General features: G+C 44.7%; 1 protein-coding gene across 6 annotated transcripts in view; it reads right to left on the bottom strand.

Annotated features, from left to right (window-relative positions):
- The window catches only part of DZIP1 (DAZ interacting zinc finger protein 1), a 70,323-nt gene that overhangs the window by 27,999 nt on the left and 25,741 nt on the right, over positions 1-16,583 (bottom strand). For all 6 annotated transcript variants that reach the window (XM_053310139.1, XM_053310142.1, XM_053310141.1 and 3 more), the window contains 2 exons: positions 14,173-14,310; positions 12,280-12,342 (listed from right to left, as the gene is read on the bottom strand). In XM_053310139.1, coding sequence (XP_053166114.1) covers positions 12,280-12,342; positions 14,173-14,310 — 201 coding nt within the window. The remainder of the gene's footprint in view (positions 1-12,279; positions 12,343-14,172; positions 14,311-16,583) is intronic.

The raw sequence follows: 16,583 nt of genomic DNA on the forward strand, positions 1-16,583 counted from the left end.
TTCTGGCACTGGCTTCCGATCTCCTTGTTTCCTGGTTGGCTTGTTATGATCTAAATCAAGTGTTGTCATGGGCAACTGTGCCCACATTGGCTGGGGGGACCCCAGAGGGAGGGGGAAGTCAAAAGAGGGATTTTCAAAATCTGTTTAAGGGTCTGCTTGGAGGCATAGAGAGCCATATTTGATCCTTTAGGAGAGAAGAGAGAGAGAGAGAGAGAGAGAGAGAGAGAGAGAGAGAGAGAGGGAGAGAGAGAGAGACTATAGCAGCTCAGCACAGGTGGGTGGCCTGTGGGGCTTATCTGTTTTTTTCTTTTCTTGCCAATCCAACCCATTTTTTCATTTCTTTTTTTTCAATTGTACCAGCAGCCCCAGTGGCTTTTACTAGGTGCTGCTTGGAATTATTTTTTTCTTTCTGTGGATTTTTTGTCTTCTACCTTGTAGCCAGTCTCCAGTAGTTTTAATAACTGGAGTGATGTGCGGATTCCGCCCCCCCCGCCCTTTGCATACCAAGCTGCACCTATGCTGCTGCTGTGTGCGTGCTTGGATTGCACTTCATTATTTGTTTTTGTACAATGATGTGTTGTGACTTCCGCCCAGCCAGTGCCCAGGCTCTCTCTGTTTCCCTAGTGTTTCTTTCTCTCTCTTTCCATTTTTTGGTGTGTGAGGGTGGTTGCCTGGCTGGTGCCCACCCACCCTCCCTCCCCACAGCTGTTGAGTACTGGGTTCTGCTTGGTCTGAGAGTGCCTCCAGGTGCAACATCTGGCCAGACTCTAAACAAAGACACCAGAAGTCCGAAGATGCTGGAAGGTAAGAGCCCAGCGTGCCTTGGTCAGGTTACAGAACATAAGAGTTCTTTAAACTGGGCCTAGTTTGGGGAAGGGAGGAATTAGGTAGGTACTAGTAGGACTGTAGGACAGAAGGGTGGGTTTGGGTGAGATACTAGGCCACATTAGTCCCCTGCCCAACTGCAAGGCACAAGTCATTAGTGGGCTGAACCCCAAGTGTTTTGGGACGTCAGGGATGGTGAAGCACCTACAAAAGCATAACCCAGGGGCCGCTTTGCCTGCTGGCAGCAATAGGCCTAATGTGCCCTTGACTAGCAGCAAGGCACTTGCTCCTGCTCCCAAGCAGAAAAAGTTGCCTTCATGGTGCATGCAGGTGGACAAGCAGTCTGGTCATCTAAAGCCTCATCTCATCACCTGGGCCACTGCCGAGATGATCACTTTGAACAACCAACCATTCCAAGTGTGGAGAATGCCGGCTTATGCCAGCTGTTCCAACTGCTTGCCCCTGACTACAACATCCCCTCACTCACCACCTTCAGCAGGAGGGTGGTGCCCTCCCTGTACTGGACATGCCGAGAGACTGTGCTGGGGCTTGATGAAGGAAAATCTATCCCCTTTCACCTAGCTAACCTACATAAGTCCTAAAGGTCACAAGTTTCTGCACTCTGCCATTACAAGGGCCCCTTTTCTTGGAAACAATACTCTGCCCTGCCTGAGTAGAAATAAACACCAGTTGACCATAGCTTGCCCTGCCTGACTAGGCATAAGCACAGCTAAAGCTGATTGGTGCATTATTGCTGGTTTCTGCCTTGTAATTGGTTCACCTTGTCTACCAACAGTTAAGCTTTATTTTGCTTGAACTAGTATGATTGGTGTATACCATGAAACTTTGACCTCTGATAGTCTCTGTACTCAATCCTATAGCCTGTATTGTAAACAGTATAAAAGACTCTTGCCAAAAGCCTGAGGGTGTGCTCTTGGAAGAGAGACACCCGGCATGCCGTGATCAATAAAAGCTTGAACCTGATGGCTGGTGAGGGACTCTGCTCATTAAACGAACCCAGAATTCCTGGAATTTCTCCATCAGGCTGCTGCGTGCACTGACACTAGCCTGCACTTCACTGTGGATCTGTGGACAAGCCCCAGTGGGAGGCACACTGAGTGAGGGGACAGCTGCTGGTGGTGGCATGGCTAGCCGCTCTCATGCAGCAAAGCTCAGGTGAGCTGTGCTGCATGTGGAAGTGCTGTACACTAACCACACAGCAGATGAGCTGTCTGTGTCTACAGACCGCCAAGTGGAGGGGTGGCTGTCCAGGCAGCCAAACCTTCGTCGACAGTCCATTGTGACTGACAATGCAGCAAACCAGGGGCATATCTAGGGTAGGGCAGGCAGGGCCCCATGCCCCGGCCGCCACTTGAAGGGGGGCACCATTTTTAAAAATTATTTAAAAAAAAAAAAAAATGGCCACGGAAGACAAAATGGCCACTTTGCATGTTCAAATGGCCTCTGTGAGGCCCTAGGTCAGGCCAGGCCTCGCAGAGGCCATTTGAGAATGCATGGCAGCCATTTTGTTTGCAGTGGCCATTTAAAAAAAATTTTTTTTTTAATGGCCACCACACATGCTCAAATGGTCCCTGCAAAGCCCTAGAGGCCAGCAAGGGGAGGGGGAACCTTTGCAGACCCACCCCACAGCCTTTAGGAAGCCCCCGAAGGGGCTACAGGTATTTTTAAAAATTTAATATAATATAAGTCACTGTACATATATTCAGTTTGGCACTATGTACAGAGAATCAGGGCTTGTGAATACTGATCTGAAGCTTATGAGCTAGGATTGTATTCATTTGCTCTTACTTTGCTTCTTGTGATAAGTGAGTTAAATGTGATGACTTAATAATATGGCTATTAATGGTGAGTTTGTCTTTGAACCAGTGTGAAATCCTTAGTATAAAGGCCCACTGGGAGTTTCTTGCTCTCTTTCTCACATTTTAACTGTCTTTCTGAAATACTAGAATATATTCCAAACAGTGACACAGTTTACTCTGCATATCCTCTAATTATTTTCAGAGTAAATAGGGAAAAGTCAATGCACAGTAGAGAATTAGACAGTTTTCCAAGTACACCTCCACATAATATTTGGGTATTTCATGAGCCCCAGCATACTGAAATTTGTAGTTTTCCAGTACCTTTTGGTCTGGCTACATCCACAGCTAAATTGTTTTTGAAATATTAAAAGATTAACGAGCTTGACTTGTATTTTTGAGCTGATATTATGGTGAAATTATCTGAAAGATGGGTGTCGGATGTTTGGACAGGGGGTGCAATTTCAGTGCTTGCCCTAGGCGCTATTTTCCCTAGATACGCCTCTGCAGCAAAAATAACAAAGGAAGCTAAACAGCTTCAGTTTGTGTCCATCTGTTGTGTGGCGCACACTCTGAACCTGGTCATGCGGGATGCACTTGACCTTTGTGGACCAAACGCCAGGTGGTCCCTGCCGGAGGTTCTGAGCACCAGTGTGCTGCCACGATGGCTGCTCTTGTGGAGAGGTGGTGCAAGATAGCAGCTTACTTCCACCTGAGCGAAAAGGGTAGGCATATGCTCAAGAAGAAGCAGTTTGAGCTGGGTCTACCTGAACATCTGATTATTCAGGATGTTCTGACCTGGTAGAACGCCACCTTTCTCTTGCTCCAGTGCCTGCAGGAGCAAGAGCTGGCCATCCATGCCCTGGCAAGGAGGTGTGGCTTGTAAGTGTGCAGCCTATCTACCTAAGACTGGTTGCTCATTTCTGAAGTTGTCTCGACACTCAAGCCATTCTTTGTTGCCACTAACAGCTTCTGTGCAGGGGCAGCAACCCGGAGCTAGGCTTTGCCTGACACTGTTCTCCTTGGGAAGATGATGAGTCAGCTCCAGTCCATGCTGACTACAGAGGAAGGAATTACTTTGGCAGGTCGGCAGAAGACTGGAGTGGTGGATCAGCTCATGACATCCTTTTGGGTGCATCAGCAGAGCATGTTTTGTCCTGCCTATGTGATCCAATGATGAAGGGCAAAGCTGTCATCCCTAACAGCTGCCCAGGTGGAGGGCCCTCCTAGTTGATCAGGTTAGGCGAGCAGAAAAGAGGAGGCTGGGGCGCCTGCTGCTAGTGCACAGTCCACCCCTGGCAGCAGGATCACCATCACTTGCTGGTCCAGCATTGTGGTGTCCCTGGCAGGCCCAAGGGAGCCGGAAGTTCCGCCTGAGTGTTCCATCCAGTGGTTCACAGAGGGCTTCCTTGTTGGCTTGCCAGAGAAATGGGAAGAGCCCACCAAGCCCTATAGCAGTGCTGAGCAGTCCTGCAGTACCTGCAGGAGCTGGTGGCAGGCCAGGAGACTTAGCCAATCCAGTTTAGGGTAACGCACCACCAAGTCTGGCTGGACTTGGCGATGGTTGCTAGACAGTTCCTCTTGTGCCCACCAATCAGTATCCAGAGTGGGAAGGTGTTCTCCATGGCCGGGGACATGGTGACACCCCATCACAAACACATGGATGCTAACATGGTGGAGCAGCTGGTCTTCCTGAAGGCCAACCTCCCCCTGCTGGGCTATCCAGTAGGGATGTGCACGGAACCATGGAGGCGTGGTCTGGCACGGGGGGTGGGACTCTAGCTTTAAGGGTGGGGGGGTAGTACTTACCCCTCCTGCCGCTCTTCTCCCTCCGGCGCTGCACTTAAAAGCAAAGTTTGGGGGGCGGCAGCGTTCCTCCCTGCCGCCCCTGCCCCCATCGTTGCCAGGAAGAAGAGGAAGTTACCAGCACGCACGCGCCTCTTGTGGCGCGTGCGCGCCCATCACCGCCATGCGCGCGACCCACACGTAACACGTTGCTGCAACGGGCGCATGTGTGCTGGTAACTTCCTCTTCTTCCTGGCAACAACGGGGGCAGGGAGGAATGCTGCCGCCCCAAAAACTTTGCTTTTAAGTGCAGTGCCGGAGGGGGAAGAGCGGTAGGAGGGATAAGTACTACCCCCCCACCCTTAAAGCTAGAGTCCCCCCCGTGCAGGACCGCCAGACCGGCCAGGTTCTGGACCGGTTTGGAGGCCTTCAACATGGCCTCCGGACCGGTTCGTGCACATCCATACTATCCAGAGCTGGCCATGGAGAATGAGTGACTCATGGTCACTCCCACCCACTGGCAGCTCGCTGCATCCTGCCCAACCCCAAAAACAGATGTGTCACAGTCTTCCCATTAGTGCAGCTGACACACACAGACACACACTCACGCCACTGCCATGGCCAATGATAAGATGACAGACCAGAGCCCAGACTCATGTGTCAGGCTGTCAGCACCAATCTGAGGCCATGGTGTTATTATCCAGACACAGACAAGGCAGGCAGCAATGTTGTGGGATATACACTGGAGGAGAAGAAGAGAAGAAAGAAGAGTTCTTCTCATCATAAGATACTAGAAGCTTTGTTTTTTGTCAGACTATTGGTGCATCTCTCTATCTCGCTCAGTACTGACTGCTGTCTCTCTGTGGCAGGGAGGCAGAATGGAAGGAAGGGAGGTTTTATTTTGTGGTTTTCTTTTCTCAACACTAAGTATAATATGCTGTGCTACTGCTGCTATATCTGGTTTTGTTGGAACTCAGATTGATAAAGGCAGAACTTGGGTGCCTGCCTTCCTCGAGTTGTGGTTTGTTTGTGAGATAGTGTTGTTACGAGAAACGGACAGTGGCAGCTCTCTGACTGTGTGCGTGTGTAATATTTCTTGGTGATTGCTGTGATGAGGTCTATGTCTGGCCTTGAGACTAACTTGTGCTTCACTCACTGGTATGCTCTGCTATCTGCAATGCAAGGTGTACTCAGTCAAAAGTACTGTGTTTGAAATGTGTGTGACATCCCAACCCGTAAGGGCATCAAACAGGGCTGCATACTTGCTCCACTTCTGTTAAATTTCTACATAAACTCCATGATGAGTCACCTAAATAAACTGGACTTTCACCCCACAAGCTTGCCGAGAAATACATCTCCATCCTGTGCAGATGATGTAGCAATAATCTCAAGGACCCCCATAGTTCTCAGAAAAGCTTTGACAGCCCTCACTCTATACTGTAGGGAGGAACTACTGGAAATTAGCAACCACAAAATAGAAGTTATGATCTTTGCCAAGAGATCAAAGACAGACTCATGGCACATTAATGGGAACACAATCAAGCAAGTTGCATGCTTCAAATAGCTGAGGGGTGGTCTTCCACGCTTCTGGCACCAGGCAGGCTCATGGCAATCACATTACACTAAATGCTCAGAGGACTGCTGCTGCTATCCCAAAATTATTTTGAACAGGAGGATAATATATACCCGCATCCCTCAAATTATTTGAAGTTAAGTTGCTGGCCCAACTTCTCTATGGTGCTCAACTAGGCCCCTTTACTCATTTGGCCCCCCTAGAGCATGTCCAGTCCAAATTCTTAAGAGCTGTACTCCAAGCACCCTGATGTCTCCCCAGTGCCAGCCTATGACTGGAGTCAGGCCTAGTAAAAGTGGAGGTCAGATTATGACTGACCACAATCAATTACTCGCCAATACTATCCATCCTTCCAATGGGTCTAGCTCCCCTAACACTACAGGATAATTACCAAACCACATGGAAACGAGCTCTAGTGGCGAAAATTACATCACTTGGACTATCCCCTACTCACCTCCTCTCCATAGGCCATGAGCAGGCCAGAACATTACTCAAACTGCAAATAATGGATATAGAGTGCCAAACTGATTTAGAAGGGGTCCCTAACTTCCTCAGCACTGAGTCGAAGATATATAGCAGTGCTTGTTGTATAACTAGATGGAAGATATAGGAAAATCCTCTTCTTGGAATATTTGTGTCTGTGCGACTCTGGGCAAGTTGAAGCCACTGAGCACATCCTTCTCCATTGCCTATTCTATAGAGACATCCACAAGACCCTTATTCTCCTGCATCTAACTAGGTTGCCTGGTCGCACAGACTAATTCTATGCCTCCCTATTACTCTCTGACTGCAATCCTTCCACATCACATGACATCACCAAGTTTTGCGCAGCTGAGTACAAAATTCACTGGGATTTGACTGCCAGCAAGTGTTAATCAGGTCTGCTACAGCACCTAGCCCTATTTTTAAACTTTTAGACTAATTTTATAGCTCTCTATAGCTTTATCCATATAGGATTTAGTCCTACTTTTACAATCCTGCAGCTCTTATCTCAATAGCTTTTCATAACTTTTACAGTTTTAAGCTCTTTTAACTAATCTTTTAGTCCTCAGTAACTACTTTAGCATTCATTTCTTTAACTACAAAACCTTTTTAGCTTTACATAGTTTTATGCTTTAATAGCAGATTTACAGTTTCTATGTTCTGGTTGCATTATGCTGGTCAAAGACCAAAATATTGATTGAAAATGTATCTTGTTCTGTGTTGGGAGGGACAGATTCTCTTTTACAGTGTGCTTCTGCGTTTTTGAAGGCAGGGTTGCAAAATGCATTTGTCAGGAAATTGGTGATGGCATGGTCAGAACGGAGGGAAATGGCAACCAACTCACTCTGCCTGACTGACTAGGTGGTGCCGCCCCTCTTGAGCCCCATGGGAGGTGACCTGGTTCCCTCCACAAGTGGGAAGGATTGCAACTGGCCCTCTGAAGATCGGGAGATTACGCTGCGTCAAAATGGTGTTGTCTCGCTAGAAGCCAGGCTGAAGTCTCGCGAGAAGTGTCCCACGTGGCACGGGCTATATAAAGCAGACCCGGCCCATGATGAGGGGCCAGTCCAGGACAAGGGCTGCAGGAGAGGCAAGAGCCCAGTGAGTCTTTGCAGGGCTAAAAAGGGGACATAATAGGCCGCCTGTCTGTGAGGTTAACAGATGGGTCAAGCACGCCATTTGGATATCACCCATCTTGGCCAGCACTCTGAGGCCAGGGGGACTCTTCAGCTAATACCCACATCTACATGGGAGTGCTACAGTACTGCGAATTCCAATACAAAACTGTTGTGGCCATAGGGAACAATGGAGAACCCGAAACACCCCATTGTTACCCATGAGTGGCTTCTGTAGTAGGGCATGATAGGTGCTACCTACCATCCAACCCACAAAAGAAATTGGCAAGCAAGTGATTAAAACATTTTTTAAAAACCTTTCCTCAAACCCCCCATAGGGGTTTGGAGGAAAGGTTAAAAAAATTAATCCACTTGCCCATTTATTTTGTGGGTTGGGTGGTAAACAGCACCCATCATACTCTACCACCCAAACCACTTTGGTTTCCCTAGGAGCCACACATGGGGAACAATTGAGTGTTTTGAGTTCCCCATTGTTCCCTATGGCCAGAACACACAGAACACTTGAAACGTTCCGAGTTTGTTCCGGTGATGTCGGCTGTGCAGACGGAATAAACTTGCAATGTTCCAGCCATCCACGTTCTTTTCTGAGCGCGGAATGGAATGTGGAATCCATTCCATGCACACCTCCAGTGGGTTGTGAGAGGAGTTCTGAGGAGTGCTTTGGCCTGCAAGTTCTGTGTTTTTTGTGGTTTTAAAAGACATTTTAAAGAGCTTTTGGCAGCCTTGGGTAGCCTTTGGTGTCCTTAAGGAGCCACTGACAGCCTTTAGGAGCTATTGCTCTAGAGTCTTTTTGGACATATTTCTGTGGAGCCTTTGCACGCCTGTAGGAGCCTTTCTCCAGCCATTCCTGTGCAGCTTCTTGGAGGAGCCTCTTGCAGCATTGGGTAGCTCTTGTGAGATGCTAATTATCACGTTAATAAATTTAATTTTAATTTTGATGAAATAATACTTAATTAAAATATTTAAAGAAAACAATATTTAATCTTGGTAATTAATTACATTACTCTACCATATTGTTGTAGTTAATGTAAATTGCAATTAAAAATTGAATTATCAATTGAAATTCATTTTTAAGTACTGTACTCAAAAATTGTATGCATTGAAAATCAATTTTAAATACTGTACTGTATCCATTAAAAATTGATCTCAAGTACTGTACTGTATCCATCAGAAATGGATTTTAAATACATATGCATTGAAAATTGATTTTAATTATCAGTTACTGCACTGTCCTGTCCTTTATCAATTTTGTGGGGGGGAGGGGTTGTCTTGCCCCATTTCTGTACTGTACCTTACATCACTGTACTAATTTTTCCTTCCTCCATAGTCCAAATGAGAAAGCACACAGTGAAAAGCGCTGCTGAGGGGAGTGGCAAAAGGTCTCGCAAAATGTTGCCCTTGAGTGAGAAGGTGAAGTTGCTGGACATATTGGCTCGTAGGCACAGCGCAGCAGCTGTTGTACTTCATTATGTCATCAATGAGTTCACTATCCATTCTATCAAGAAAAGAAAAGCCAGTATCTGTGCAAGTCTGGTGTCCAGCACATCTTGGAGTCTGAAGGTGGAGTTCCATCCCCACAATCTTAAGCATATTCGTTGAAAGGAGTGATATAAATAAAATAAACAGACATCCATGCACAAGTAGGGAGGACACATACATACATACAAACATACACACACACACACACACACACACACACACACACAGCCTGAAAAATGGTGTAGGAAGCAAAATAAAATTATGAAAAATTCCACTTAAACATTAGTAAGGAGATAAGGGTTTGTAGAAACAAGACAAAGATCCTTTGGGTTAAGATGATATTGACTCAGAGTCAATACAAATGCAGAGCAGCCAGAACCCCTTTTAAAGAACAATAATTCCATCTATTTACTCTTTGGTGGGGAAGTGTTGCTTCCCAGATTTGTGGGGTTTTAGCTTTTTTTTTTAAGGGGTTCTATAGATGCAGCCTGGAGGTCACATTAAGAATGAATGAGACCTCTTTGCATATGCAGCTTCTCATCCAACTAAAAATACCCGAAGTTTGCTTCTATGCACCTTTGGCCATAGCTGGACTGGGTTACATTACGTTCTAGCAGCTCAGACTATGTAGGAAGAAACAGAAGAGGTAATGCTGACTGAGCAAAGAGACACTTTTTAAAGTGGTGATTCTCTTATATTTAACAGGGGGAGAACAACTGGCCCTATCCAACCTCAGCACAGCATCCCTCCAGTGCCTGTTGCTGGTATCTGTCTTATGTTTCTTTTTAGACTGTGAGCCCTTTGGGGATAGGGGACCATCTTGTTTATGTATTATTTATTGTTCTATGTAAACTGCTTTGAGAACTTTGGTTGAAGAGTGGTATATAAATATCCGTAGTTAGTAGCAGTAGTTCTTCAGAAAATGGATGATATGGCTGCTGAAGGAGCAAGAGTTGGCATGAACCACACTCTCTTGAAGGGCTGGCAGAGAAGATTATTCTGCCTTGGCTGGCTATACTGTGTTAGTGGAACTGCCCCGGGGTGATTGGTAAACACCCCAAGAACTGCGTTCAGGCTTTGTGTGGAGAAATTAGCTCTGGATAGGGCAGTTCTATGTCAGATTAAATTTACACAAAGTTGTGGACCCAGGAAATAACTGGACTGAGGCAAGGCTGAAGTTTCAAAAATCAAGAGAAGCGTTTATTGGAGGGAGGGATACAACGGAAAGAAATAGATGGTTAAAGCAATCCTATTAAAAGATATGTTCAACTGCAAAACAGCATTTTAGCTTAAAATCGTAATTGTATATCTTACCAGGTGGGCAAGAGAAAGAGGCTTTAGAGAGGGAGGCAGTTGGATTTGAGAAAGGGGAATAGGGATAGAGCTGGGCCCAGCGAGGGGAAAATGTTCATATCACCTGATCTCAGTGAAGAGACCTTGGGCCTCCTGGAACAACTGAAGGAACTCTTTCCTCAGGTCAAAGCCAGGGGTAAGAAGATCAGAGGGGTTAGACGATAGAAGTGAATCCACGAGGGTGCCTCCTCCATAGGACCAGCTTTCTATGTTAGCAAGGAAGACTGAGCAGATCAGGCTAGGTAAGAAAGCCGATTTGGAGAGTGGCACAGATAACTGGACACAGCCTGGCATGATGGCCTGTGAACAGTAAATCGCTCAAGCAGCTGGTGACTCAAGGGTAGATGGTACGCAAAGAGCACACTGGAGCATGGAACTGGGGCTTGATATATCCAAGTTCATGTCTTGGGCCAACATTCCTATTGACCTTCTTTGCAAAATAGGTGTGCTGGGTGGAATCTGCAAGGATTCCATTGTTGCTGATCGTTCTTCCTAAGTGTAACAATGTATGAATGGCCGAGGTAAGCCAAGGCTGATAGTCATGACAATAGAGTGCACAGACGTGAGAAGGGGAAATCTACATGGACAGAGGATCCAATAATCCAATCAGTACTTTTAATGGGTGCATCTCGAGGTCCTTATCACTGACTCAACCTCTTTTGTGAGTAGGGAGAGTTACCTCCATGAGCCTTACCTGCGTACTTCCTGCTGAGTTAATTGGAGCATTAACTTGCTGCTATCCTTTATGAAAGGAGGAGAGGCTGAATGCAGAGTGGCCTTGACTGGAAGTTAACCTGCTTTAATTAACTTCTGGGGTCTACTTAGGGTATCCCAACATAAGGAGGGCGTGCATCTGATCCCCTTTCCAATTTGCTTGTTAGTAGCCAAATCTAGGGGCAGCTGGCCCACTGTCAACTAAGTGACCTGTGCTCATGTGCCAAAAATGGAGAGCTCACAGTGCTAAGAGGCACCTGAGCATGACAAGAGTGAGAATTCCAAGCCTGAAGACTCAAACACGAGCGGGGGGAGGCGGCTTCTGGGAGCCGGCAGAAAACGATTCCTAGCAACTGCATAGTCCAAGAGATCCATGATCCCTTGCAAAGTCATACAGGATGATGCCTATAAGTCTCTTACACAGCTACATATAACTGAAAAACATGCCCCAGCATACTCTGAGACCTGGATCCTGAAGCACACATCTCAGATCATGTCATCCTTCATTTGTGCCCCTGAAATATGGCCAGCTTAAATGGCTGCCTGGGTCCTTTGTGCAGTTCAGCCAGCCCAGTTCTCTCTCAAGAAATCTGCACGGGGAGGTAAAGTCACACCTGGTTTTAGCCAGCTCCCAAACCACACTACTGTAAGAATCTGAAAATTCAAAGTATGGACCTTAGTCCTACATACAATGCACCGTTAAGAGTGCTGTCTAGTAAACTTGATAGATCCTGCAACCTCACCCAGAGCTGTGACTGAATCATATGGAACAGACACTTTCAAAGTGTCAGACTATTTTCTATAATTTAAATTTCATGAGCACTCAAATTAATCAAGAGTTGAATCAAGACTACTCAAGTATGTTGCACAGTTATACATTACAACATAAGGTACTGTACTGTACTTTACGCTCCAACACAAGGACTATGTATGCAATGTTTGGATAGAACTTCAGTGGCAATACTCATATAAATTATCCCTAACAAGAGTGCATTATAAACAACCATTTTGAATGGTTATTAGGTCCTTGAAGAAATATTACATAATGTCTATTTTTATTTCATTTAATTACAGATAAGCTTACTCTATGTATAAGATTACTATGCAGCTTTACCTGATGCTTTTCATTTTCATGTTCTTGCTGAAGAGCCTGTACTTTAGCAGTCCACTTGGTTTCCTGTGAAAACCATATTAATACTCCTTGATAATTTGAAAAGGTGCCTTTTTATGAAAAATAACAAGCATATATAAATGAAGAACTGATATGAACTGCTGCACCAGAAGGCTGCCATATAGGATGGAGTATAAGAGCCAACGTGCTGGCATAATGTCACAGTCTATTATGTTGCACTGACATTACAAACTGAGCATAATGCATTGGCACAACCAAGAGGCAAGATTTTAAAAGAACACCACTGCTTTTAGCAAGCTAGCAGATTCAAATGAGCTATCTAAGAATAGACCATCACTGAGAAATTTCTATTACTTCAATGCTTGATATTTATTTTTGGCATTTATATACTACTTTTCTAGCAAACCTCTCCAAGTGGTTTACAAAAAAGCAGTAAAACCACAAGCATCCATAAAAAGCTATACAACAAAGCAACAAAAGGGGTTTTGAAAAGTAAATCGGTTCATGCTGTACTTTTAAGTCGTATCATCTGACAGCTGTGTTCATCACTTTCTCCCTCCCTCAGAGGAAGATGTCTCTTAGGTTGCTCTGTGGTAGCCAGTGGGGAGGGGAAGAGGGGCCACCTCAGCTGGAGCATGTGGGGCTGAATGGTTGCAGCTCTCCAGGCTGTGTCAATAGGCTAATTTTATGCACAAGATGGTCACCTAGATTTCTTCACGCTGGTATTGTCTGGTTTACATCATGCAGGACTGCTGATGGACAGCATTTGCACCAATAACCAAATTAACAGAGGTCATTGTTACATTATGTGACTAGCTTAAGAAAAGTCAATTCTGTCTGGGAGCAGGGAGAAAACAGAGTCTATGTAACAAAATCCTGCCTTGAAGTATATGTGGCTAGGTTTGACTTGCCTGCTATTTGCCTTTGGGTAAAACTTTCAGACTCTGAGATTGCGTCACGTCACTTCTCTGAGAACAGTTACCATGACCTGATGCATGACTTCAGCAGATACACGCCTCATATAGTTTAGCTACACTCTCTATATAGTCTGTTATCTATTCACAACATCTTTAGCTTGTAATTAAGAATTAATTACATCCAGCATTCAAAGAACCACATAACTAATTCCATGGGTTTCCGACTTCTCCCCTGCCCACAATAATAGTCCTCAGTGCTTGATGGCAAACTGCTTTTGAATGAGAGGGAACCTTCAAAAGCAGTTTATAACGTGACTTGAGGATATGCCTTCCAAAAAGAAAGAGTCAGACATCCCACTAGGCATACCCAAGCCCTTCAACACGTCTGAAGTAGCTCGCTGAATCCCCACTGATGACACCTGTTATAGCACATTTTGCATTCCTAGTAAAAGAAAGAAGCGGACATCCTATAGCACTCCTGAGGAGACAGTGCAGCTCTGTCAATTCCCTTCTACATGCATGTTTTTCTTTCCTGAGTCAGCAGGCACTTCTCCCAGAGTGCTCTCCTGTGTGTCCAAAGCTCTGTCAGAGCAGAAACATCTCTCTGCACCCAGTGATATGCTTCCACTATGGCTCTGAGAGTGCAGGAGAGTGCTCTGCAAGAAGTGCCTGCTGGCTCTGTTGTGCAAAAACGCATGCTCAGAGGTGCTATTTACACACACGAAGTGCACAGGATCTCAGCCAGAAACTCTAAAAACAATTAATGACTGAAGGCACAGTTTACCTCCATAACAAAAATATAAGCCAATCAATCTGAAAACGGGTGCTTCCTTTCTTTGAGCAAGAAGAGATGGCAGCTGAAGATCGCCTGTGCATTTTAATGCTATGTCCTGTATAAACAGAAACAAGGGATCTAGATCTTGGGATCACTGTGTTTTAGATTTATGACACAAATTACCTGTCTTTCTAGAAGCTCCATAATGTACTGGTGATCTATGGTGTCCTGAGGTTTCTCTTCTGGAAATTCATAACTATCTTTTAATGTGCCTAAATTAGATTTCAGGTGTTTGTTGGACTTCTGTACTTCTAATAGATGCTAAGAGGGGAGGAAAGAGATATATTAAACTTCCAAGATATATTGTTCGAAAGTACTAGAGAATGGAAATGTGACATAGGTCCCTTTAAAAAAAAGTAAACACCTAGCATATTCAGCTAAAATCTTTTTTAATTAGCAAAGTATTACAATTGCCATACCATAAACATATTAAATCATTTAAAATATTTCTATAACACATAAGATACACATAAGATACTTCAAAATTCGCCATATATCAGTCCATTATGTGGGCTCCTTGACTGATCTATGATGCCTTATGTAGGTAAATACAAGAAAAGATAGTGACTGAACAGTGAGATATTTTCACTCGATTCTTTTATATTGAATTCTCCCACTGTCTATAATATCTAGTTGCATTTACATAATATAATTAGTTCTTGGAAACCCAGTGCTGGATTGGTTTCAGGACAATTTTATCAATATGCACATGATACTACTACTACTTATATATCGCTTTTCAACAAAAGTTGTCAAAGCAGGTTACATAGAAAAATAAATCAAAAATAAAGATGGTTCCCTGTCCCCAAAGGGCTCACAACCTAAAAACAAAACATAAAGTAGACACCAGCAACAGCCACAGGAAGAATGCTGTGCTGGGACTGGATAGGGACAGTTGCTCTCCTCCTGCTTAATATGAGAGATCCACCACTGGGCAAGGTGCCTCTTGCTCAGGGATAACTGTTTTCTCCCCCCATGCACTCACCAAATAAAGGATCATGATTATGTCAGGTAATCCAGTTCTTTGCTATGCCAACCCTTGCTGGTGCAACCAACTATCATCATCAGAGGACCTTCCATGGTAGGATGGAAGGTCCCAATTATGGCTCCCAGTCTGAGCAGTGGAGTCCTCAGCTCCCTTATCCACATGTGTGCTGGGTTTGCTGACCCAATCAGAGGTTCTGATTGTCTGTGGCTGCTAGGGTAGGCTAAATATTTAACGTCCACACTAATAGTTAGCTGCAATAATTCTTTGAAGGAAACAAGCTTCTGAACGCAATTACTGCTATTCTAAAGGGGTTTTTGTGCATGTAGCCTTGACTGCTGTGCCTGCACATACAGTGAGGTCAGGGCCACTGGATACAATCCAGTAAAACACAAAACTCCTCCCATCCCCCAAGAAGTAATACAAAATTCTGGTGTTTGTGCTCAATCCTCATTCAGGCAAGGCTGGAAGCCTGCTTTTTTGTTCATATGGCCTCTAGCAGGATTGCAACAAGTGTTCACAAGCATGAAGCTTTTGAATCCAGAAAGACTACATGCTGCTCCATCATAACCTCCGCTAAACATACACTGCTACTGCTTATCAGGAGCCAATCCCATTTCCACTATGCTGCCACTTACCAAAAACAGAAAAACTCCAACTCTAAAAAAATCCCAAATAGCAAAATTCAGAATAAAGCATGCAAAATGAAAACATGTATGAAAAATATTCAGAACTGCATGTCTTGCAGCAGTTTTGATAATTTATGTAAGGTATAATCTGCATTGTTTTAATATTGGTTTATTAACATTCATAGCAATAGTTTTCACATGAAAATGTAACATTCTACCTTAGCCCAAACATATATTGAACATATTAGTTTAACTCTGGCTCTGTTTAAAGGATTAGAAAATAATTAAAAGCTGAGCAATTAGAAAACATACCAAAAATTGCACCTTGTGTAGGACTGTATTTCTGTAATTTCAGCATAGAATTTGAATTTTGTGGTGCTGAATCTGACATTTCTTTGTGCATTATGCCCCCCACCCCCCGCTAATGGGGATCAAACCACTTTCTTGAATGTTTAGGAATGCATCCACAGAGACTGTTAAACATTGGCCCTGATCCAACTGTGTGTGCACTCAGCAATCAAGGATGCATGCATGAATCCTTCTTAGAAAAGCAATAATTGTGAAGGGGGTGGGATTGTGAAGAGGAGGAGAGGGGGAGAAAAGGATAATGCCCTCTCCTCTCCCTCCCAAACTACTGATTATAACTGTTGTTTTAAAAAGACTCCATGCATGCCATAGCAGCAGCTGCTGCAATGGGAAAGTGACTATCATGCAGTACCTGCTTGCATTCAAAGTTCCTCATCTAGACAGTGGGGTGTGTGTGTGGGGGGGTTCTTTGCTGAGTCTGGGTAAAAGAGTTTGAGACTTTTATTTTAGCCCTTTGCAGTGAAATTAGATCTATGAATAGATCCCTGTTGATTTTCAGATGCTATTCAAGAAGATGGCTATACCTTAAAGCTCTACATGGTTCAGGCCCAGGA

The sequence above is a fragment of the Hemicordylus capensis genome, chromosome 3 (genome assembly GCF_027244095.1).
Source record: "Hemicordylus capensis ecotype Gifberg chromosome 3, rHemCap1.1.pri, whole genome shotgun sequence".
Taxonomy (NCBI): Eukaryota; Metazoa; Chordata; class Lepidosauria; order Squamata; family Cordylidae; genus Hemicordylus; species Hemicordylus capensis.